The sequence below is a fragment of the Manis pentadactyla genome, chromosome 9 (assembly GCF_030020395.1).
Source record: "Manis pentadactyla isolate mManPen7 chromosome 9, mManPen7.hap1, whole genome shotgun sequence".
NCBI classification, from domain to species: Eukaryota; Metazoa; Chordata; class Mammalia; order Pholidota; family Manidae; genus Manis; species Manis pentadactyla.
In genome coordinates, this window is record NC_080027.1 from 75,898,520 (window position 1) to 75,924,399 (window position 25,880).

Sequence of the window (25,880 nt, forward strand, 5' to 3'; positions counted from 1 at the left end):
ATAGGTCTTTCAACTCCTTGGTTAGTAGTTTTTGGTGGGTTAATTCTTTAGGCTTTTCTGTGGATATCATGTTATCTGCAAATAGTAACAGTTTAACTTTTTCCAGTATAATATTGAACAAAGTTGTGAGAGTGGGCATCCATGCCTTATTCCAGTCTTAGAGGAAAAGCTTTCAGCTTTTTGCTATTAACAACAGAACACTCCACCCAAAGTATCAGGATACACATACTTCTTAAGTGTACATGGAACATTTTAACTAGGACACAAAAAGAGCCTCGTAAATTAAAAAAGATTGAAATTGTATCAAGCAGCTTCTTGGACCACAACGGTATGAAACTAGAAATAAATTACACAGAGAAAACAAAGAAACCTACAAACACATGGAGGCTTAACAACATGCTCATAATCAATGGATCAATGACCAAATTAAAACAGAAATCAGGCAATATATGGAGACAAATGAAAACAATGCAACAGCTCAAAACATGGGGGAATGCAGCAAAGAGAGGTCTAAAAGGAAAGTACATATTAATACAGGCCTAACTTAAGAAACAAGAACAATCCCAAATAAGCAGTTTAAATTCATAATTAAAGAAGAACAAGTAAGGCCCAAAGTCCTTAGAAGAAGGGGCATAACAAAGATTACAGCAGAAATAACTAAAATTGAGAAGAATAAAGCAATAGAAAAAATCAGTGAAACCAGGAGCTGGTTCTCTGAGGAAATAGGCAAAATAGATAACCTCCTAGATAGACTAATCAAGAACAAAAGAAAGTGTACACACAAAAAGATAATCAGAACTGAAAAAGGAACAATGACAACAGACAACCAAGAAATACAAAGAATTATTAGAGAATACTATGAAAAATATATGCCAATAAATTGGACAACCTAGAAGAAATGGACAACTTTCTAGAAAAATACAACCTTTTGAGACTGACCCAGGAAGAAACAGAAAATCTGAATAGACCAATTACTAGCAATGAAATCAAACTGGTAATCAAAAAACTATCTAAGAACAAAATCCCTGGCACAGAAGGCTTCACAGCTGAATTTTAGCAAACATTTAAAGAAGGGCTAATACTCACCCTCCTTAAAGTATTCCAAAAAGTAGAAGAGGAGGGAATACTTCCAAACTCATTCTGTGAGGCCAGGATCACTCTAATACCAAAACCAGGCAAAGATACCACAAAAAAAGAAAAATATAGATCAATAACCCTGATGAACTTAGAGGCAAAAATCCTCAAAGAAATATAAGCAAACCAAATTAAAAAATACATCAAAAAGATCACGCATCATGACCAAGTGGGATTCATTCCAGGGATGCAAGTATGGTACAATATTTGTAAGTCTATCAATATCACATCAAAAAAAAAGGACAAAAATCACATGATCATCTCAATAGATGCTGATAAAGCATTTGATAAAATTCAACATCCATTCATGATAAAACCTTTAACAAAATGGGTATAGAGGGTACATACCTCAACATAATAAAGGCCACACATGACAGACCAACAGCCAGCATCATACTTAACGGTGAAAAGCTGAAAGCTCTTCCTCTAAGATAAGGAACAAGACAAGGATGTCCACTATCACTTTTATTCAAGATAGCCATGGCATTCAGACAACACAAAGAGATAAAAGGCATCCAAATTGGTGAGGAAGAAGTTAAACTGTCACTATCTGCACACAACATGATATTATACATAGAAAACCCTAAAGGCTCCACTAAAAACCTATTAGAACTAGTAATTGAATTCAGCAAGGAAGCAGGATACAAAATTAATACAAGATATCTGTTGCATTCCTATATACTAACAATGAACTATAAGAAAGAGAAATCAGCAAAGCAATTCCATTTACAATTACATCAAAAAGAAAAAAATACTTAGGAATAAACCTAACCAAGGAGTTGAAAGACCTATACCATGAAAACTACAAGACACTCATGAGAGAAATTAAAGAAGGCACCAATAAATGGGAATACATCCTGTACTCATGGACAGGAAGAATTAATATTGCCAAAATGGCCATCCTCCGTAAAGCAATCTACAGTTTCAATGCAATCCATATCAAAATACCAACAGCATTCTTCAACAAACTAAAAAATAGTTCTAAAATTCATATGGAACTACAAAAGACTCCAAATAGCCAAAGCAATCCTGAGAAGGAAGAACAAAGCAGGGGGGATTATGCTCCCTGGCTTCTAGCTCTACTACAAAGCCACAGTAATCAAGACAATTTGGTATGGGCACAAGAACAGACCAATAGATCAATGGAATAGAATAGAGAGCCCAGATATAAACCCACACATATATGGTCAATTAATATAGGATAAAGGAGCCATGAATACACAATGGGGAAAAGACAACCTCCTCAACAACTGGTGTTGTGAGAACTGGGCAGCTACATGTAACAGAACAAAACTGGATTATAGTCTAACTCCATACACAAAAGTAAACTCAAAATGGATCAAAGACCTTCTGAATGTAAGTCATGAAACCATAAAACTCATAAAACTCATAGAAGAAAACACAGGCAGAAATCTCTTGAATATATGCATGAGCAACTTTTTGCTGGACACATCTCCTCAGGCAAGGGAAGCAAAATAAAAAATGAACAAGTGGGACTACATCAAACTAAAAAGCGTCTGTACAGCAAGGGCACCATCGGCAGAACAAAAAGGCACCCTACAGTATGGGAGAATATATTTGTCAATGCTTTATCCAATAAGGGGTTAACATTCCAAAATACATAAAGAACTCATATGTCTCAACACCCAAAAAACAAACAACCCAATTAAAAAATGGGTGGAGGACCTGAACTGACACTTCTCCAAAGCAGAAAGATGGATGGCCAACAGGCACATGAAAAGATGCTCCACATCGCTAATCATCAGGGAAATGCAAATTAAAACCACAATGGATATCACCTCACACAAGTTAGGGCGGCCACTATCCAAAAGATAAGAAGCAACAAATGCTGTTGAGGATGCGGAGAAATAGGAACTCTCCTACACTGTTGGTGGGAATGTGAATTGGTGCAACTGCTCTGAAAGCATTATGGAGGTTTCGCAAAAAGCTAAAAATAGAAATACCATGTGACAGCAATCCACTCCTAGGAATTTACCTGAAGAAAACAAAATTCCTGATTCAAAAAGATATATGCACTTCCTTATTTACTGTCATAGTATTTATAGTATCCAAGAAATGGAAGCAACCTAAGTGTCCATCAATAGATGAATGGATAAGGAAGATGTGGTACATATACACAATGTAATATTATTCAGCTGTAGACAAGAAACCCTGTCCTTTGCAACAACATGGATGGATCTAGATGGTATTATGCTCAGTGAAGTAAGTCAGGCAGAGAAAGACAAATACCAAATGATTTCAGTCATTTGTGGAGTATGAAAACAAAGCGAAATGGAAGGAACAGAAAAAACAGTAGACTCATAGACATTAGTGTTGTTACCAAGTGTGAGGGGTTGGGACAGGTGCAGGTGGAGTGGGAATGGGGATAAAAGGACACAATAATTCATCATCACAGTATAAGTTGATCATGTGCACTTTTGTACCACTGTGAGGTACATTTGAAATCAACAAAAGATTGTATATTAACAATACTTTTAACTTTAAAAAGAAAGTCATTGCCATACCCATGGTCATCTAGACTTTCTTCTGTTATCTTCCAGGAGTTTTATAGTTTTGCATTTTACATCTAAGTCTATGAACTCTTTTGAGTTAATATCTGTGAAACATGTAAGGTCTCTGACTAGACTGATTTTTTAGCATGTGGATATTTAGTTCTTACAGCACCACTTGTTAAAAAGACTGTCTTTGCTCCATCGTATCTCCTATGTTCCTTTATTCAAGATCAGTTGACTGTATTTTATGTGTATATCTTTCTAGGCTATTTATTGTTCCATTGATATATTTCCTTTTTGTTCCACCAATACCACACTCTTGAATACTGTAGCTTTATAATAAGTCTTAAAGTTGAGTAGTGTCATTTCTCCAATTTTTTCTTTTCCTTCAATATGGTTGGCTGCTCTGGGTCTTTTCCCTCAACATATAAATTTCAGAATCAGTTTGTTAATATCCACAAACTAACTTGCTGTGATTTTTATTGTAATTTCACTGAAGCTATAGATGAAGTTGGGAAGAACAATATTTAGTCTTCCTATCCATGAACATGGGACTTCTTTACATTTATTTTGTTTTCATTTGATTTCCTCCATCAGAGTTTAATAGTTTTCATCATATTGATTTGTTACATATTTTATTAAATTTATACTTGTCTTTTATTTTTTGGGTGCTACTGTGTATAATATTGTGTTTTTAAATTCAAATCCCACTTGTTCGTTGTTAGTATATAGTAAAGTGATTTTCTTTTGTGTGTTAATTTTTTTTCTGGCAACCTTGCTATATAATTGCTTATTAGTTCCAGGAGGGTTTTTTTTGTTGATTCTTTTGGATTTTCTACATAGCTGAAGTGTCATTTGTGAACAAAAGAGCTTTATTTCTACCTTCCCAATCTGTATATCTTTTATTTCCTTTTTTTATCTTACTGGATTAGCTAAGATCTCCAGGATGATGTTGAAAAGTAGTAGTGAGGAGAGACATCCTTGTGTTGGTACTGATCTTAGAAGGAAAACTCTAGTTTGTCATCATTAAGTATGATGTTAACTGTAGATTTTTTGTAAATTTTTTTTATGAAGTTGAGAAAGTTTTCCTCCATTCCTAGTTTGCCGGGAATTGTTACCATAAATTTAGGTATTTTTTGTATCTATGGATATGATCGTGCAATTTTTCTTCATTAGCTTGTCGATATTATATGAACTGAGTTTTGAATTTTGAACCAATTTTGCATACCTGGGGTAAATACCACTTGGTCCTGGTGCATATTTATGTACATTGTTGGATTCGATTTGCTATTGTCTTATTGAGGATTTAACTTTTTCTTGGAGCCACATTTCTTTTTTAAAAATATTGTTCAAGAAAAAGTGTTACACATTATTATAGAAAATTTGAACTGAAAAAAAGAAAAGCACTCTTAATTCTGTCACTCAGATATGACCACTCTCCAATATTTTAGTGTATTTCCTATAGTCTTTTATAATAGAAATAGTAACAACAGCAACAGCACTGAATAACATTGTTAGTTCATTGAGTGGATACTTGAAGTAACTAAGTGACAACTGATAAAGATATCCTGTAGTGCTCTATTAACAAAATAAGGGTGAAGAAAGGAAGTAAAGAGGAAACAAATGACTGCTTTTTGTCTAGAGGCCTGTGATAAAAATGGTTAAAGGAAAAGATTAAAGGTTCACTTTACTCTCTACCCTTCTTCATACCCCATGTAAAATCTGAACAATTCAGGCTTTTAACTAGGTAGTCAGGAAAATGTTTGACAACACTCAGAATGTTAGTAATGGAATGTAGTTCATAGTTCATGTCTGCTGTGTTTTTAGGCTGCTGGATAATTTTCCAAGTCTTAGGAATAGCCAGTTGTTTTATCCAAAAACAGTGGCTATTCCACTCATACATAAAAGACACTGGAAATGGGAGATGTAGCTAGCCATCCACTGACAAAGGATTCTTTCCCCTTTGTTAATAAAACTTTTCTCACTTGCCTTGACTGGAGCCTGGCAGAGGTTTGGAAGAAGCTTAGAGTAAAATGCCACATTAAATACTGAAAGCTACACAGAAACTTCAACTTTGAGATTCCCAACATGAAAGTTTCCATGGACACTGGCATGCTGAGTAGGAGGCACCATGCTGTGCAAGTGATGACAGCTTGCAGCATCTGAAAAAATTCATTTCTTTTTAATTTTTTCATTTTAGAATAGTAGCCATTCAGAAGAGGAAAAGGGGAGTAAAAATGGACTTCTTGACCTTTTGGAGAGGTATTTAGAGTCTTCAACATTCTATTTCATGCAGTGTACAGTTTTTAAAAATAATTTTTGGAGTAGGCTCCTTTAAATTTAGTTGTAGAACACTTGGGTAATAGAACAAGTATTTATGAAATCTTCAGTCAATGTAGACTATATGCCTTTCATTTATGTAGCTTACTGCACTTGACCCTATTCCATCATTCTCAATTCATCTCAGCCACACTTTCCTGGAACAAATCTTTCTTAAGCCATGATGCTTTCTAGCTAGTGTGCTTGTTTTTATAAACTGTCTCTAATAGAAAAGTAAATAAAACTTGGTTTCCTGCAGGCCAGACAGTTACAAGTTAATGGCTTCAAGCCCATGTCAAGCACATTGAATGGTGGTGATGCCGGGGTTCTTGTTTGCAGAGCCGAAGAATGAGCTGCACAAACAGTCAAGGTAGGAGAGCGAGGTACAGGCTTTTATTTAGAAATAAATGAGAGAATAGAGATCCTGGCTCATGCCAGGAGGGACAAGAGAGCCCTAGTGGTGCGTTGTCTAGGGGGTTTTATAGGCAGCTGAGGATTTTTTGAGAACATGAAAAAACTTAGGGGTGTGAACTTGTTAAGTAGTCTCTGAATATTTAGAATTAACTTAATACAAGTAACTTCCTCTGATGATTTCTCCCTGAGATACCAGCATCTTGGTCTGGGGGCATATGAAACAAGGCCACCTGCTCAGCCCCCAAGGTGGGCTGAGGTATTGTTTTGCTAAAGAGTAAGTTAAGAATTTCTAACATCTTAACTTCTTGGGTATTAAAATGCAATCTTATCTTTAAGGTGGAATCCTTCCTGCCTTTTACTGTGTTGTTTATGCCTGGGCTTACTTGCTAAATTAGTTGCCCATTTTGCAAAATCACTTCATCAGATCTGAAGGAGGAAAGACTGCACAGAGGCCTGGGCCTTTTAGTATGCTAAAGAGAACCTTACACATGATTATAAATGGTTAGCATAATAAAACATGTGCTACTCTTCTTTATCTGGGGAACATTAACTGATTTCACTGAAGAATGATTCTGGAGCTCAGTGTTAACATAGAGTTTTAGCAGGGGGGGTTCCTTGCATGTAGTTACATTGCTCTGACTGCAAATATCCTGCCCTGCCCCCTTCAGGGGCCCTCACCCTACTCTGACTACATCCATGGTCCCTGTCTCAGTGGTGTTTTAAAGTATAAGCTCTTAATTCAAGGTTCTCTGTTTAATTACGTGTGTGTATACTGCTAGTATAGAAAGTACCATGGGTGAGACTTAACTCTTCAGATGTACATCCTTTATCCCAAGATTCACTTGGTGGGAATAACATCCCAATGAGGATAAAAATAAAAGTTCCTGTTAACTGAGGAAACGATTACGAAGAAATAAATTTGAAGAACCTGAAGCAGAAGAGAGTATTCAAATCAATATGTTGAAGCAGAAAGTACACTGGGCTGGACCAGAGGAAAGTTGCTTTTTAAACTTAACTTTATTACTGCATTTCTCTGGGGCCTTTTTATTTTTCACCTATAAAGTTAGTTCTGTTAACAAATAAGCCATCAATTTTTTAAAAATTACAATGCTCTGTTTAAGTAATTTTTAGTAAAATGCTATGTTTAAATGATAATATAACTTTTCACCCTTATTCAGCTGTAACAAAGATATATCAACTTGCTTGTATCCTAGGGCTTTAAGGTTTCAACAGCTTAGGGACTAATTAGTTGACCAAATAGAGAAAATTCCTTTTAGGGTTTCTTTTGTGTAGAGGACCTCGATCCCTCAGGTGAGAATTCCTGGAGACCATTACCAGTGCCCTAGGAAGTATTTCAAGGAGGAAGGGGATATTTTTCTTTTAACCAGAGTAGTTTTACTTTTGGCTCTATTATATTTTGGGGTTCTACATTAAGATTTTATTTGGGATGAGGGAAGTTCTATGGCTTTAAAAAGGTCTGATAATTACTGTGGATTCTTTAAAAAAGAAACATTTTTACATCACCAGTTTGATCTTTCTGTGGCACATGCAGCCATCTCTCTTCTCTGTGTATGTGGGATTTTCTCTTCTCATGTAACACTGCATGTAGTATAGTCAAGAGTATAAAACTATCAGTGTTATCTTGGGGGAGCTGCAGGATAGAGGTTGAAGAAGTTTTAAGAAACCTACTCAGAAATGATATCAGTGGCTTCCGGGTAGCACATGCTGATGTGAAGGGCCTTCTGCTCTTGAAGAACTGTGAAGTTCAACCCAGCACCCCAGTGTGTCTCTCCTTTTGGCTCTGAATTAATTTTCTTAATTAAAAAACTTTTATATTGTGGAAAATACAATCAAATGTCTAAATCTTAGTGTAGAGTTTAATGAGTTTGACATGTGTATACATTTGTGTAACCATTGCCAAGATCAACATATCAAACATTCTCACTAATTTTTTTCCCTTCACCTATTTTATGCATCCTCTCAACCCCCCTGTCCTATTGTAACTACCAGTCTGTTCTCTGTTTATGAGTCTGTTTCAATTTATTTGTTTGTTAATTTGTTTTGTTCATTAGATTTCACATAAAAGTGAAAACGTGTTTGAATGGATGCCGTGACCCCTAAGTTTGTTCTTTCTATTTTGAATTAAGTTGGAGAATACTTGTTTGTTGATTGGTAGAGAACAGGAGTAAGAAGGAGGCATAAAGATTTTTAGAGTAGATTATCCTGCTTTCATTTCTCATTTGTGGCCTGATCTGTATAAAATAAAGGTTGAAAAACCTATATGAAGCGATAGGAAATAGTGAATTTAATTTTTTAAAACCATGAATTAGTCACCTACTGTCTTCTGTTCCATACCTTTCCTGACTATGATGTCGCTTCCTAACTTCAAACTACATGTGTATGTGAGGTCTAGTAAAATAGGTTGCAAGTCAGTTTTTATTATGATCTGCATTTATAGTCACTTGGAGCTAGTAAGAGATTTTCTCAGGCATTGAGAAAAATTCATCTCTTAGCTAAAGTTTCCTAGGTTCAGTCTGTAAGAGAAGGTTCTAGGTCTCAGAAGACCTAATTTATACCAAGTGTAGAGATAGATTGATAAATGATCACCATAACACATAATAGGTTTATAATATACACACTAATATACACATTAAAAATAAAAAGAAATTACATAAACACAAATTACAGTTCTCAATCTGATACAGAATTTGCAGGAACATTAACATTTAACATTCCCCCTCCCTTTTATTTAGCACCAAGGAGAGTACCTGCAGAGAGCATATGAATTCCTGAGAGTTTATGTCACTTGATATGTGTGAGTAGGTACATGCCATACAGTATTTTGCATTGACATTCTTATGGCAATGTTAGAAAAGCTGCTTGAAGTATCAAGCCTCTTCTCGTTTTTTTTTATATATAATTTTTTTTTGGTATCGTTAATGTACAGTTACTTAAACAACATTATGATTACTAGACTCCCCCTGTTATCAAGTCAAGCCTCTTCTCATTTTTAAGAGATTAACTAAAAATGGCCTCATCTTATCCTGTCCCTTCATCTTTCTCTTTTTCAGTCTCCTTTTTAGGTTTTCCCAGTTTGACTCCTTTTGTGACAGACTGTAATAATGAACGGAGCCCCAGACTGGAAACAAGAAGATTGAGGTCCTCTGAATCCCCTGCAAGTTTGCAGCTGCATCTGTTTCCTTATTTGTAAAAGAAAGGGGTTTGCTTAGATGACATCTGCATTCCCTCTCAGCTCTAAAATTCTCTGTTGGCCTTTCTCTTTTCATCTACTGTTCTACCTTTTATCTGTTCTCTACCTCAGCTACTCAATATGCATAGCTGTTTAAAAATAGTCATAAAATAAACATGGTTATGAAGAAATATCAATAAGTACTTACTGATAATACAGGAAGTTCTTATTTTGGTAGATTCCCACTTTGTTTGCCTAATACCCTAGCCAAATAGAGCCTCCACACATTTTATCTCTCTGCCCAGTTGTTGCAAAATAAAATAATATTTTCACCCATCAGAGAGTAAAATTTCAAAGGCTTGATTTTATCCAATATTAGTGAGGGTGTAGAGAAATGCTTACTTTCACACATTGTTGTGAGAATGTTCTTGATGTATCTTTTTTAGAGGATAGTTTGGCATTATCAGTCAGCATTTTTAGAGTATATGTAAATTGACTCAGTGACTCCAGAGGTCTGTAAAGAAACTCATATGCAAATATTAAGAGGTATGTCCAAGAATGTTCATTGCTCTGTCATTTGTAATTGCAAAATTTGGAAATATCCTGTATTTCCATTTAGAAGGGAAATATTTAATGGATATGTATCCTTTTATTTATATATAAATATGCATATGTATATATGTCCATATCTTGTAGACATTAAAAATGATACAAAAAATGAAGTTGATCTATATGTACTAACATATTTTAGGTAGAAAACAAGACACAGAACTGTATGTTCTGATCGATTTATATAAAAACAAAAGAATCATCTATATAAATATATGTATATGACTAGATAAAAAAATGACTGGAAGGATTCATACCAAACTGTTAATAGTAATTACCATCTGAAGAGGAAAATAGTATTGGGATGGAAAAAGAAGAGGAATTTCATTTTTTACAATATACATTCATCTATTACATTTTTTAAAAGTAGTCATGCGTTAGTGGTATAAAAATGAACAAAAGGAAAAGCAAACAAGGTAGACAAGGAACTACTTTCTAAAGAATGAAAAAGGCAAAATGTTAAGAGAGGATATTCTTTATAAACTTCAGGATTAGACAAGAACTGTGGTTTATTTGTTTTTTGGCCAGGGCTACCTAGCAGTTATAGTAAAAGTTCTACCCTCCCATTTCTTTGTGTTCTCCAGCTTATTCTTACTTGTCTGTTTCTGCAGGTAACCCGGGACCAGATGAAGGAATTTATACAGCAGGAATTTAAGAAAGTTCAGAAAGTGATTGCTGTTGAGGAACAGAAGGCCCTTCATCTAGTGGACATCCAGGAAGCAATGGCCACGGCTCATGTGACTGAGATACTGGCAGATATCCAATCCCACATGGATAGGTTGATGACTCAGATGGCCCAAGCCAAGGAACAACTTGATACCTCTAATGAATCAGCTGAGCCAAAGGCAGAGGTAAAAAAGAATGCCTATAATTATTAATAGCAGGGGAAATAGAAAACTGGCTGCATGTTGGTTAGTTCTGGGAATCCTCCCTTGTGTTTTCTAAACAGGCATGTGTTAAAAGCTTAGATGATGTGTAAGAGTTTAGACTGGTGTGTGAACCAGTATGGAAGTATCAGTTACTAGGTCCTGCACCCAGCAACTGAGTCTGCCAAACTATTTGTCCACCATGACTTAAAGGTGTATAGTCAATAGAGCAAATTCCAATCACAGTTAAGGAAGAAAGCCAGATATTGGAGCCAGAGAAGAGGGTAAATGACAGATTTCAATTTGTAAATAGTGAGAAGGACCCTCAGGCTGGTTTTTATATGGAGCCAACTGCATAAATTGGGGGAATAACTGTTGGATTAAGAGGGGCATATGGGCAACAGCATTATGAGGATCAAAATATTGAATGAAACACAAGATAAATGTTGAGTCACTGTACAAGTGTTAGTTACTATATTCATCATTATTTTGTAATAGGGATAAAAGGGTCTTAGGCATTTTGCCAACAACACATTCAGGAATTTCAAATATATTTCTAAAAAAATTAAGGCAGTCATTTAAAAAATTACAAATTTGTATTTCAGCCAGAGGGGAGAGAGCCTATGATTCATCAGATTTCATAGCACTGTGTTCAAAATTCTAGTCAAGCTTATGCCAGACAGGTTTAGGGTAGTCCCTTCTAGAAGAAAACCTAGGGTGGTCCAGTGGTCTTTCCAGGACTGCTGCTGACTCAGTGAACTCAGCCTTAACTAGGAATCTTGCCTTGGCCCAGGAAAGCCTAGCTACAGAATAAGCCAGCCAACAGAAGAGCCAAGGTATAATCCAGGAGGCAGATATTGTACAAGCTATCCTGACAGGAAATGTGAGAGCACTGGGCAGTTATTTGCTTCCCTCATCAAAGGCTTTTGATTAATTTTCATCAGAATAAAAAGAATAGCTCTTGTTATTTTCATTTAATCTTCCTCAGAATTAAGAGTATGCCAAAATAGGTTTCTAGACAGGCAACAGAGTACTTGATATTCATCATTTCATTTAATTCTCATATCAGCGTTCATTATTTCTGTTTTACAAATGGGATATTGAGGTGCAGAGAACCAGAGAGACACTGACCCAATGTCATTTAGTTAGTAGGAAATGGAGCCAGGATTCAAATTTAAGTCCGTTCTATTCCAGTGTCTGCGCTTCTTCCCTACTTCATGCCCATATATGCTAAGAGTCACACTGATACCCGTTGGAAGAATGAGGAGAACCAGAGTCCTCGACAGCATTCCTAAGACCGTTTATATTGTGGAGATGGTCACTTTGTATTTTAATAAACAAAAAGTTCGATGAGAGTTAACCAAAGTGACCAATGGCCTAACTCTGTCCCAAATACCCTGCAAATTGGAACCCACATCTATTCTATGTGTTGATTAGGTTGTTTTTAAAAAATAAAGGTTTAATTTTGAGAGACATCTCCCTCTTTTTTATTTTTATTTCAAACAATTAATTTAGTCCCTCCCCAGTATTAACTATTCTTTAAGTACTTCAGCTTCTCAACTGCACTATGCTTGTTAACTCTGGTGGAATTACTGTTAGGGATACAAAGCTGACAAAGCCTAAGGACTAGTCTGTGGATAAAAAAAGCTATTGAAAACAAAAAGTACCATTCAGCTGGCTAGAGCTTTTACAGAGAACTGTTATTATCTAATAGCCTCTTGTTCCAGCTAATCTGGTAATTTATTGATCAGAACAAATTTCTAGGACTTCTCTTTCACTCAACAGAGGAATTCTTTTTTTTCCCTTTGCATGATATGAATTTTCTTTAATTACCTACATTTTTAATTGGGCCAAAAGATTCCAGCAAAGTTGAAAGGACTTTACAGATTATACCCATATACCTCTACCTCTCTATTCTACCATTAACATTTTACTATACTTAATTCACTATATATATATATATATATATATATATATATATATATATAGTCAACTTGCCAGCCTTTCACTCCTCAATGCTTCTTATTTTTTGATGCATTTAAAAGCATTTTTTTCTGGTTCTAAACAAAATGGAGTATAAATACATTCCATTTTTACTCCTTCCACTAATTACAGCAAGAATTCCTGGACAAAATACCTAAGTTATTCACCAGAAGGCTCTCAAAAGTAGAGAAAACATGGCGTACTAACCAGGGACCTTGAGATTTGAGGAACCGCATGGCAATTAGTTCTCTGGGGTTTTTCTCGCTTCCTGTATATTTTGGCCTGAGGGTCCTGCAAATTGGAAGCACTAATGGGCACAGACAAAAAGAAAATCTCCAAGAAAAGTCTTCTCTCTCTAACCAAAGCACTGGGAAAAAGATAGTTTTGCCATAGAGAAACTTTTTGACAATACCTGCCTACTCTGGACACAAACTCCATTAAGCTCTACCTCTTCTCAGCCCCAGCTGGCAGTGGAACCAGTGTGGTGAAAACCTATTTTATACACTGCTCTACAGTAATAAGTTACCATTATTTCTCCATGGACTTTAGATAAAAGTGTGGCTTCTGTCTTTGCCCCTGCCCCTCTCAGTAGTGAGTGGTGCCCATCTCCCATGGAGCCTATAGATGGAACTCTAACTTCTACCCCTGCCTGCAGTACAGGAATAAAAACTGTACCCCTTCCCTGTGGAAGCCACTGATGGAGCTTTAACTCCTCTCTCTCACCCCACATCAACTAGGTAATGCCCCTCTCTAACTGAGTCAGTGGGTGGAATCATATCATCCACTCTTGCCCTATAGTAATAAGTTGGTGCCCTTCCTCCTTTCCAGCTAGCACTATGGAGGCTGTAGAATGGAGTCCTGTCATCTGAGCAGGTACAGACTAGAATAGCACTGTGGAATTTTTATAAACTAAATTGACTTTTGAACCATAGTCCACAAAAGCAGTCTAGGATGTGTTCTGAACCTAAACATGTTGACTACCTGCTAGGATTTAAATAGGATCCAGATTCTAATAATACTCAAAATGTCCAGGATGCAGTCCAGAATTACTCATTACACCAAGAACCAGTAAAAACTCTAATGAGAAAAGACAATCAGTAGATGTAAACATTAAGGTAACACAGATTTTGGAATTATCAGACAAGGATTTTGAAAGTACTATTATAAAAATGTTTCAATGAGCAATAATACTCTGGAAATAAATTTAAACATTTAGAAAATCTCAGCAAAGAAATGGAATATATAAAAAAGGATCAAATAGTAGAGGGGCGGAAGATGGCGGCATGAGTAGAGCAGCGGAAATCTCCTCCCAAAACAACATATATCTATGAAAATATAACAAAGACAACCCTTCCTAGAATAAAGACCAGAGGACACAGGACAATATCCAGACCACATCCGCACCTGAGAGAACCCAGTGCCTCGCGAAGGGGGTAAGATACAAGCCCCGGCCCCGCGGGAGCCGAGCGCCCCTCCCCCCAGCTCCCGGCGGGAGAAGAGCAGGCAGAGCGGGAGGGAGACGGAGCCCAGGACTGCCGAACACCCAGCCCCAGCCATCCGGGCCAGAGTGCAGGGCGCTCGATACTAGGAAAACAGGGCAGCAAGAACAGCGAGCAGGCACTGGAGGCTGGGCGACAGAGGACATAAGAAAAGCGCGCGACCATTTTTTTTTTTGCTTTTTTGCTGTTTTGTTTTGGCGAGCGCTTTTTGGAAGTCTTAAAGGGATAGGGACCCCAATACTAGGGAAACAGGGCAGAAAGACCGGTGAGCAGAGGCCTGAGGCTGGCACCGGAGAATAAAGAAAAACGAACGACCACCTTTTTTTTTTTTTTTTAATTAAAAAAAATTTTTTTTTTCTTTTTTTTTTTTGGTGGGCGTTGTTTTGTTTTGGCGGGTGCTTTTTGGAAGTCTTAAAGGGGCAGGGCGGGTCACTTAATCCAGAGGTAGGGAATCCGGGGATCTCTGGGCACCCTAACCCATGGGCTGCAGGGAGCAGGGAGGCCCCTTACGGAGATAAATAGCCTCCCAGCAGCTCCTGCTCCAACGCGACTCCACCATTTTGGAGTAGCTGCCCGAGCCAGGCCACGCCCACAGCAACAGTGGAGATTAACTCCATAGCAACCGGGCAGGAAGCAGAAACCATGTCTGTGCGCAGCTGCGCAGCACAAGCCACTAGAGGTCACTGTTCTCCCAGGAGAGGAGGGCCACAAACCAACAAGAAAGGAAGTCCTTCCAGCCGTCACTCGTCCCACTTCTGCAGACTATTCCTATCACCATGAAAAGGCAAAGCTACAGGCAGACAAAGATCACAGAGACAACACCAGAGAAGGAGACAGACCTAACCAGTCTCCCTGAAAAAGAATTCAAAATAAAAATCATAAACATACTGACAGAGATGCAGAGAAATACGCAAGAGAAATGGGATGAAGTCCGGAAGGAGATCACAGATGCCAGAAAGGAGATCGCAGAAATGAAACAAACTCTGGAAGGGTTTATAAGCAGAATGGATAGAATGCAAGAGGCCATTGATGGAATTGAAATCAGAGAACAGGAACGCATAGAAGCTGACATAGAGAGAGACAAAAGGATCTCCAGGAATGAAACAATGTTAAGAGAACTGTGTGACCAATCCAAAAGGAACAATATCCGTATTATAGGGGTACCAGAAGAAGAAGAGAGAGGAAAAGAGATGGAAAGTATCTTAGAAGAAATAATTGCTGAAAACTTCCCCACACTGGGGGAGGAAGTAATCGAACAGACCATGGAAATACACAGAACCCCCAACAGAAAGGATCCAAGAAGGACAACACCAAGACACATAATAATTAAAATGGCAAAGATCAAGGACAAGGAAAGAGTGTTAAAGGCAGCTAGAGAGAAAAAGGTCACCTATAAAGTGAAACCCATCAGGCTAACGTCAGATTTCTCAACAGAAACCCTACAGGCCAGAAGAGAATGGCATGATATATTTAATACAATGAAACAGAAGGGCCTTGAACCAAGGATACTGTATCCAGCACGACTATCATTCAAATATGACAGTGGGATTAAACAATTCCCAGACAAGCAAAAGCTGAGGGAATTTGCTTTCCACAAACCACCTCTACAGAACATCTTACAGGGACTGCTCTAGATGGGAGCACTCCTAGAAAGAGCACAGCACAAAACACCCAACATATGAAGAATCTAGGAGGAAGAACAAGAAGGGAGAGAAGAAAAGAATCTCCAGACAGTGTATATAACAGCTCAATAAGCGAGCTAAGTTAGGCAGTAAGATACTAAAGAGGCTAACCTTGAACCTTTGGTAACCACGAATTTAAAGCCTGCAATGGCAATAAGTACATATCTTTCAGTAGTCACCCTAAATGTTAATGGGTTGAATGCACCAATCAAAAGACACAGAGTAACAGAATGGATAAAAAAGCAAGACCCATCTATATGCTGCTTACAAGAAACTCACCTCAAACCCAAAGACATGTACAGACTAAAAGTCAAGGGATGGAAAAACATATTTCAAGCAAACAACAGTGAGAAGAAAGCAGGGGTTGCAGTACTAATATCAGACAAAATAGACTTCAAAACAAAGAAAGTAACAAGAGATAAAGAAGGACACTACATAATGATAAAGGGCTCAGTCAAACAAGAGGATATAACCATTCTAAATATATATGCACCCAACACGGGAGCACCAGCATATGTGAAACAAATACTAACAGAACTAAAGGGGGATATAGACTGCAATGCATTCATTCTAGGAGACTTCAACACACCACTCACCCCAAAGGATAGATCCACTGGGCAGAAAATAAGTAAGGACACGGAAGCACTGAACAACACAGTAGAGCAGATGGACCTAATAGACATCTATAGAACTCTACATCCAAAAGCAACGGGATATACATTCTTCTCAAGTGCACATGGAACATTCTCCAGAATAGACCACATACTAGGCCACAAAAAGAGCCTCAGAAAATTCCAAAAGATTGAAATCCTACCAACCAACTTTTCAGACCACAAAGGCATAAAACTAGAAATAAACTGTACAAAGAAAGCAAAGAGGCTCACAAACACATGGAGGCTTAACAACATGCTCCTAAATAATCAATGGATCAATGACCAACTCAAAATGGAGATCCAGCAATATATGGAAACAAATGACAACAACAACACTAAGCCCCAACTTCTGTGGGACACAGCAAAAGCAGTCTTAAGAGGAAAGTATATAGCAATCCAAGCATATTTAAAAAAGGAAGAGCAATCCCAAATGAATGGTCTAATGTCACAATTATCGAAATTGGAAAAAGAAGAACAGATGAGGCCTAAGTTCAGCAGAAGGAGGAACATAATAAAGATCAGAGAAGAAATAAATAAAATTGAGAAGAATAAAACAATAGCAAAAATCAATGAAACCAAGAGCTGGTTCTTCGAGAAAATAAACAAAATAGATAAGCCTCTAGCCAGACTTATTAAGAAAAAAAGAGAGTCAACACAAATCAACAGTATCAGAAATGAGAAAGGAAAAATCACGACGGACCCCACGGAAATGCAAAGAATTATTGGAGAATACTATGAAAACCTATATGGTAACAAGCTGGGAAACCTAGGAGAAATGGACAACTTCCTAGAAAAATACAACCTTCCAAGATTGACCCAGGAAGAAACAGAAAATCTAAACAGACCAATTACCAGCAACGAAATTGAAGCGGTAATCAAAAAACTACCAAAGAACAAAACCCCCGGGCCAGATGGATTTACCTCAGAATTTTATCAGACATACAGGGAAGACATAATACCCATTCTCCTTAAAGTTTTCCAAAAAATAGAGGAGGAGAGGATACTCCCAAACTCATTCTATGAAGCTAACATCACCCTAATACCAAAACCAGGCAAAGACCCCACCAAAAAAGAAAACTACAGACCAATATCCCTGATGAACGTAGATGCAAAAATACTCAACAAAATATTAGCAAACCGAATTCAAAAATACATCAAAAGGATCATACACCATGACCAAGTGGGATTCATCCCAGGGATGCAAGGATGGTACAACATTCGAAAGTCCATCAACATCATCCACCACATCAACAAAAAGAAAGACAAAAACCACATGATCATCTCCATAGATGCTGAAAAAGCATTTGACAAAGTTCAACATCATTCATGTTAAAAACTCTCAGCAAAATGGGAATAGAGGGCAAGTACCTCAACATAATAAAGGCCATCTATGATAAACCCACAGCCAACATTATATTGAACAGCGAGAAGCTGAAAGCATTTCCTCTGAGATCGGGAACTAGACAGGGATGCCCACTCTCTCCACTGTTATTTAACATAGTACTGGAGGTCCTAGCCACGGCAATCAGGCAAAATAAAGAAATACAAGGAATCCAGATTGGTAAAGAAGAAGTTAAACTGTCACTGTTTGCAGATGACATGATACTGTACATAAAAAACCCTAAAGACTCCACCCCAAAACTACTAGAACTGATATCGGAATACAGCAAAGTTGCAGGATACAAAATCAACGCACAGAAATCTGTGGCTTTCCTATATACTAACAATGAACCAACAGAAAGAGAAATCAGGAAAACAACTCCATTCACAATTGCATCAAAAAAAATAAAATACCTAGGAATAAACCTAACCAAGGAAGTGAAAGACTTATACTCTGAAAACTACAAGTCACTCTTAAGAGAAATTAAAGGAGACACTAACAGATGGAAACTCATCCCTGGCTCATGGCTAGGAAGAATTAATATCGTTAAAATGGCCATCCTGCCCAAAGCAATATACAGATTTGATGCAATCCCTATGAAACTACCAGCAACATTCTTCAATGAACTGGAACAAATAATTCAAAAATTCATATGGAAACACCAAAGACCCCGAATAGCCATAGCAATCCTGAGAAAGAAGAATAAAGTAGGGGGGATCTCACTCCCCAACTTCAAGCTCTACTATAAAGCCATAGTAATCCAGACAATTTGGTACTGGCACAAGAGCAGAGCCACAGACCAATGGAACAGACTAGAGAATCCAGACATTAACCCAGACATATATGGTCAATTAATATTTGATAAAGGAGCCATGGACATACAATGGCGAAATGACAGTCTCTTCAACAGGTGGTGCTGGCAAAACTGGACAGCTACATGTAGGACAATGAAACTGGACCATTGTCTAACCCCATATACAAAAGTAAACTCAAAATGGATCAAAGACCTGAATGTAAGCCATGAAACCATTAAACTCTTGGAAGAAAACATAGGCAAAAACCTCTTAGACATAAACATGAGTGACCTCTTCTTGAACATATCTCCCCAGGCAACGAAAACAACAGCAAAAATGAGTAAGTGGGACTATATTAAGCTGAAAAGCTTCTGTACAGCAAAAGACACCATCAATAGAACAAGAAGGATCCCTACAGTATGGGAGAATATATTTGAAAATGACACATCCGATAAAGGCTTGACGTCCAGAATATATAAGGAGCTCACACGCCTCAACAAACAAAAAACAAATAACCCAATTAAAAAATGGGCAGAGGAACTGAACACACAGTTCTCCAAAAAAGAAATACAGATGGCCAACAGACACATGAAAAGATGCTCCACATCGCTAATTATCAGAGAAATGCAAATTAAAACTACAATGAGGTATCACCTCACACCAGTAAGGATGGCTGCCATCCAAAAGACAAACAACAACAAATGTTGGCGAGGCTGTGGAGAAAGGGGAACCCTCCTACACTGCTGGTGGGAATGTAAGTTAGTTCAACCATTGTGGAAAGCAGTATGGAGGTACATCAAAATGCTCAAAACAGACTTACCATTTGACCCAGGAATTCCACTCCTAGGAATTTACCCTAAGAACGCAGCAATCAAGTTTGAGAAAGACAGATGCACCCCTATGTTTATTGCAGCACTATTTACAATAGCCAAGAATTGGAAGCAACCTAAATGTCCATCGATAGATGAATGGATAAAGAAGATGTGGTACATATACACAATGGAATACTACTCAGCCATAAGAAAAGGGCAAATCCAATCATTTGCAGCAACATGGATGGAGCTGGAGGGTATTATGCTCAGTGAAACAAGCCAAGCAGAGAAAGAGAAATACCAAATGATTTCACTTATCTGTGGAATATAAGAACAAAGGAAAAACTGAAGGAACAAAACAGCAGCAGAATCACAGAACTCAAGAATGGACTAACAGGTACCAAAGGGAAAAGGACTGGGGAGGATGGGTGGGTAGGGAGGGATAAGGGGGGGAGAAGTAGGGGGGTATTAAGATTAGCATGCATGGGGGGGTAGGAGAAAAGGGAGGGCTGTACAACACAGAGAAGGCAAGTAGTGATTCTACATTTTGCTATGCTGATGGACAGTGACTGTAAAGGGGTTTATAGGGGAGACCTGGTATAGGGGAGAGCCTAGTAAACATAATATTCGTCATGTAAGTGTAGATTAGTGATACCAAAAACAAAGCAAAAAAAAAAAAAAGGGCAGTTCCTGTGTGGTAACCTCCAACGAGTTCTACACTAGGGTATAAAGGGCATATAAAAGTGTAGGCAAAGGGTCTGTTTGTGTTTATACAGAGGATCAAAGCCTAATTGGGCTACCCCGAAAATGAACTAAGATACGATATGAAAAAGAACTTCCAACATCAGCACTCTCTGGAAGACTCATGCCAGAAGATGATCATCAAAAAACCCCAACAAAGATCCACGCACTGCTACAGCTGTAGATGCACTCATCCACCAGTTCCTGGACTTGCCATGGGAATGAGGAAGGAGATATCTAAGCTGGCCTGTGCATACAGTAAAACAACAAATTTGACTGGATCTATACTGTTGGAACTCAACCAAGAATTTGGAGAAGTGCAAATTGTAGCGCTCCAAAATCTTACAACTAAAGACTATTTACTGTTAAAAGAACATATGGCATGTGAACAGTCCCCAGGAATGGGTTGTTTTAATTTGTCTTATTTCTCTCAGACTGTTCAAGTTCAGTTGGACAATATCCACCATATCATAGATAAGTTTTCACAAATGCCTAAGGTGCCTAACTGGTTTTCTTGGTTTCACTGGAGATGGCTGGTAATTACAGGTATGCTTTGGTTATGTAACTATACTCCTATTATGTTAATGTGTGTGTGCAATTTAAGTAGTAGCTTAAAACCTATATATGCCGAAGTTACTCTACAAGAAGATATGTCAAAGAAATAATCAATCTTCCCATGTTTTCTTCCGCCTGCTACTTCTATAGCTTTTCTTCTTCCTTCCTAATTACAACCCTTAAATAGAATTCGTGCCTCATGTCAAATTTACCGAGTATCATAATTCTTCCAAGTGGTAAAGATACCTCAAGACAAATGCTGGGCATAGAAGCCACAGGGCATAAATATGCAAAGAAGTAAAAAGCTAACCTTTTCAAACAATAAGGCTTCCCTCTCACTTACCAACTTCACATTTCCCTGTATGGCCCCGAAAGATGACTGGTTAGCCAGAGACGGGTAAGATTCCTCAAGGGAGGAACAACCTAAGACAGGCACAGTCGCAGGGGGGCCATCAGGTGAGAAATTGGGGATCAAAAGAGGTGAGGCTTAGAACCTCACCCCCCCTGTTCTGAGAGAAATCTTCTGCATACGTGGATGTTTTATTGCCCTTGTCTAGCTTGGATTAACACATAGTCTACAGGCACACACCTGATCATCTACATTTGCTCCCTTACAACACTAAACTATGTTTTCTACCTTTATCTTGTATCTACCTACCACTTCAGCATTTTATTAAAAATAATAATAATAAAGAGAGAAATGTGGTATCCACATATAAATCAAGTATAAAAACCAAATGAGTATTCATATTTGAACTGACTGTTTAGAGTTCATAATGCATGAGCAAAACCGAAAGTTTCTGTGATGACTGCCCTTGTACTGTTCACTATGTAACTTATTCATTATGTAAGAATTTGTTCTACATGTAAGAACTTGTTTGTTATGCCTCAGAAGATTGGAGACTGACGAAAATTAGGCTTGGGGTGGATTAATGATTGTGCATTGAGCATTGACTCCCCTATACAGAATTTTATTGTCGTTAACAACCATTTGATCAATAAATATGAGAGATGCCCTCACAAAAAAAAAAAAAAAAAAAAAAAAAGACAGACTTCCAATGGTAAAATAAATAAGTAACTGGGATGTAATGTATAGCATAAGGAATACAGTCAAGATATTGTAACAGCTTGGTAGGGTGATAGCTGGAACCTAGAATTATGTATATAAATGTTCTACCACTGTGTTGTACACTTGAAACTAATGTAATGTAATACTGTGCGTCAACTACCCTTCAATAAAAAATTATTATTAAAAAAAAAAAAAAAGGATCAAATAAAAATTTTAGAACTGAGAGGTAGGGAAAAAGTGGCAGAGTAGGACTGCAAGGGAGAAAACTCCTCCAGTGTTCACAACAAGGAAGTAACTACAGCATATACAACTAACCCCGAAGACTGTGGAACAGACCATCTACACCTGGTAAAGAAAAGAAAACCACATTGAGAAGGATGAAGTGGGAGAGGCATGTTCAATTGGGACCCAAGCCCTTCCCACATCCCAGCCCACAAGGGAGAGGAATTGAGCAGGAAGAGAAAGCACTCAGGAATCTTGCACATGTGGCCCTGGAGATCTTCTCTGGGAACTTGAGTCCACATTGCATTGTGCTTTGGTGATTAATGGGGCTGGATTCCAGGGAGAGTTGGAGCACTCTGGGAGACTGAGACTCCTGTTGCTTGCAGAGGACAGGCATGCTCCATCAGTCCTGCTGAGACCTAACATGGAAACAGCAGTTTGAAAGATTTACCAGCAGTGGGAAGTGTGCCAGAGAGAGGTGTGCCAGAGAGGCAGAGATTTGAAAAGGAGCCACTCAGAGCTGAAGAATATAGTAACTAAAATGAAAAATACAATGGAGGGAATGAATAGTAGACTGACAGAAGTAGACCAAAGAATCAATGAGGAGAATAGAGAAAACAACCAACTGAGAAACCAACAGAAAAAAGAATTTCTAAAATTGGGAAGATGCTAAGAAAGCTATGTGACAACTCCTAATGAAACAATATTTGCCTACTAGGAGCCTCAGAAGGCGAGGAGAGAGGCAAGGGAGTAGAAAGTCTCTTTGAAGAAATAATAGTTTAAAACTTCCCCAATCTGGGGAAAGAAGTAGACACCCAGGTCCTGGAAGCACAGAGAGCCTCTACGAAAAGGAATCCCAGGAAATCAATGCCCAGATATGTAGTAATTAAAATTGCGAAGATTAAAGATAAGGAGAAATCTTAAAAATGGCAGGACAGAGGCAGACAGTTACTTACAAGGGAAACTCCATAAGGCTATAGCAGCTTTCTCAGCAAAAACTTCACAGGCCAGAAGGGAGTGGCATGAATTTTTTAATTTACTTAAAGTGAAGAACCTACAACCAAGAATCCTCTGCCCAGCAAAGTTATCATTCATTCAGAATTGAAGGAGAGATTAAAAGCTTCCCATATAAACAAAGATTAAAAGAAGTCACCACCACTAAACTGGCCTTGCAGGATAAATTAAAAGGACTTCTGTAGATGGATATGTTCTTAAATATTTTTCTTCATTGAAACTAAACCTACAACAGGAAGGGTAAAAACTATATGATCATCTCAATAGATGCTGAGAAAGCATTTGACAAAATTCAACATCCATTCATAATAAAACCTCTCATCAAAATGGTTATATAGGGAACATATAATAAAGGCCATGTACAACAAACCCACAGCTAACATCATACTGAATGGCGAAAAGCTGAAACCTTTTCCTCTAAGATCAGAAACAAGACAATCATGTCCACTCTCATTACTTTTTTATCCAACATAATACTGGAAGTCCTAGCCACGGCAATCAGACAAGATAAATAAATAAAAATTACCTAAACCGGTAAGGAAGAAGTAAAACTATCACTATTTGCAGATGACATGGTATTATACATAGAAAACCCTAAAGACTCCACTAAAAAACTATTAGAACTAATAACTGGATTCAGCAAAGTTGCAGAATACAAAATTAATACACAGAAATCTATTGTGTTCCTATATCCTAACAGTGAACTAGCAGAAAAAGAAATCAGGAAAACAATTCCATTTACAATTGCATCAAGAACTTTTAAATACCTAGAGAAAAACCTAACTAAGGAGGTGAAAGGCCTGTACTCTAAAAACTATAAGACCCTCATGAGAGAAATTAAAGAAGACACCAATAAATGGAAATCTATACTGTGCTAATGGATAGGAAGAATTAATATTGTCAAAATGGCCACTCTGCCCAAAGCAATTAACAACTTCATTGCAAACCCTGTCAAAATACCAACAGCAGTTGTCAATGAACTAGAACAAATAATTCTAAAATTATATGGAACCACAAAAGACCCCAAATAGCCAAAAGAATCCTGAGAAAGAAGAACAAAGGGGAGGGGAGGGTGGGGGGTATTATGCTCTCCGACTAAAACTATGGTAATCAAAACAGTATGGGACTAGCACAAGAACAGATCAATAGATCAATGGAATAGAGAGCCCAGAAATAAACCCACCCATATATGATCAATTAATATATGATAAAGGAGCCATGAATATACAATGGGAAAAAGACAGCCTCTTCAATAAATGATGTTGGGAAAACTAGACAGCTACATGCAAGAGAATGAGACTTGTTTATAATCTAACTCCATACACAATAGTAAACTCAAAATGGATTAAAGACCTAAGTGTAACACATGAAACCGTAAAACTCTTAGAAGAAAACATATGCAAAAATCTCTTGAACATAAGTTTGAACAATTTTTTTCTAGACACATCCCCCCAGACAAGGGAATCAAAATAAAAAATGAACAAATGGGAGTACAACACAGTAAAAATCTTCTGTACAGCAAAGGACACCATCAACAGAACAAAAAGGCAGCCTACAGTATGGGAGAATATACTGGTCAACAATTTATCTGATAAGGGGTTAAATAAAAAGAACTCATATGATTCAACACCAAAAAAACAAATAACCCAATTAAAAAATGGGCAGAGGACCTGAACATTTTTCCAAAGAAGAAATACAGATGGCCAATAGGCACATGAAAAGATGCTCCACATTGTTAATCATCAGGGAAATGCAAATCAAACCACAATGAGGTATCACCTCACACCAGTTAGAATGGCCACTATCTGAAAGACAAGAAATAACAAGTGTTGGCAAGAATGTGGAGAAAAGGGAACCACAATCAGTGACATTGTTGGTAGGAATGGAAATTGGTCCAGCCACTATGGAAAGCAGTATGGAAGTTCTTCAAAAAACTAAAAATAGACATACCATAAGACCCAGTAACTCCACTCCTAGGAATTTACTGGAAGAAAACAAAATCTCTGATTCCAAAAGATATATGCATCCCTATGTTTATTGCCACATTATTGACAGTAGCCTAGGTGTCATTCGGAAGCAACTGAAGTGTCCATCAGTAGATTAATGGATAAAAATGTAGTACATATACACAATGGAATATTATTCAGCCATAGAAAAAAAAGAATTCCTACCATTTGTGACATGGATGGACCTAGAGGGTATTATCCTAAGTGAAATAAGCCAAGTGGATAAACACAAATACCATATGATTTCACTTATATGTGAAATCTGAAAATAAAACAAAACAAAATGAACACAACAGCAGTAAACTCAAAGACAATGAAAAGTGAATGTTGTTTACCATGGGGGAGGGGTTGGGGCAGGTGGGTGGGATGGATGAGGGGTTTAAAGAGACACAAAATCTTAATCATAATATAAGTTGGTCATGGG

General features: G+C 37.6%; 1 protein-coding gene across 2 annotated transcripts in view; it reads left to right on the plus strand.

The window, feature by feature from the left end:
* TRIM44 (tripartite motif containing 44) overlaps positions 1 to 25,880 on the plus strand; it is a 182,928-nt gene that overhangs the window by 86,966 nt on the left and 70,082 nt on the right. Inside the window, exons 3-4 of one of the 2 annotated variants that reach the window (XM_036891865.2) lie at positions 10,791 to 11,030; positions 12,240 to 12,518. In XM_036891865.2, coding sequence (XP_036747760.2) covers positions 10,791 to 11,030; positions 12,240 to 12,398 — 399 coding nt within the window. In that variant the 3' untranslated portion in view covers positions 12,399 to 12,518. Of the gene's footprint in view, positions 1 to 10,790; positions 11,031 to 12,239; positions 12,519 to 25,880 lie in introns of those variants that run through there. The other variant, XM_057507560.1, reaches the window with a different exon arrangement.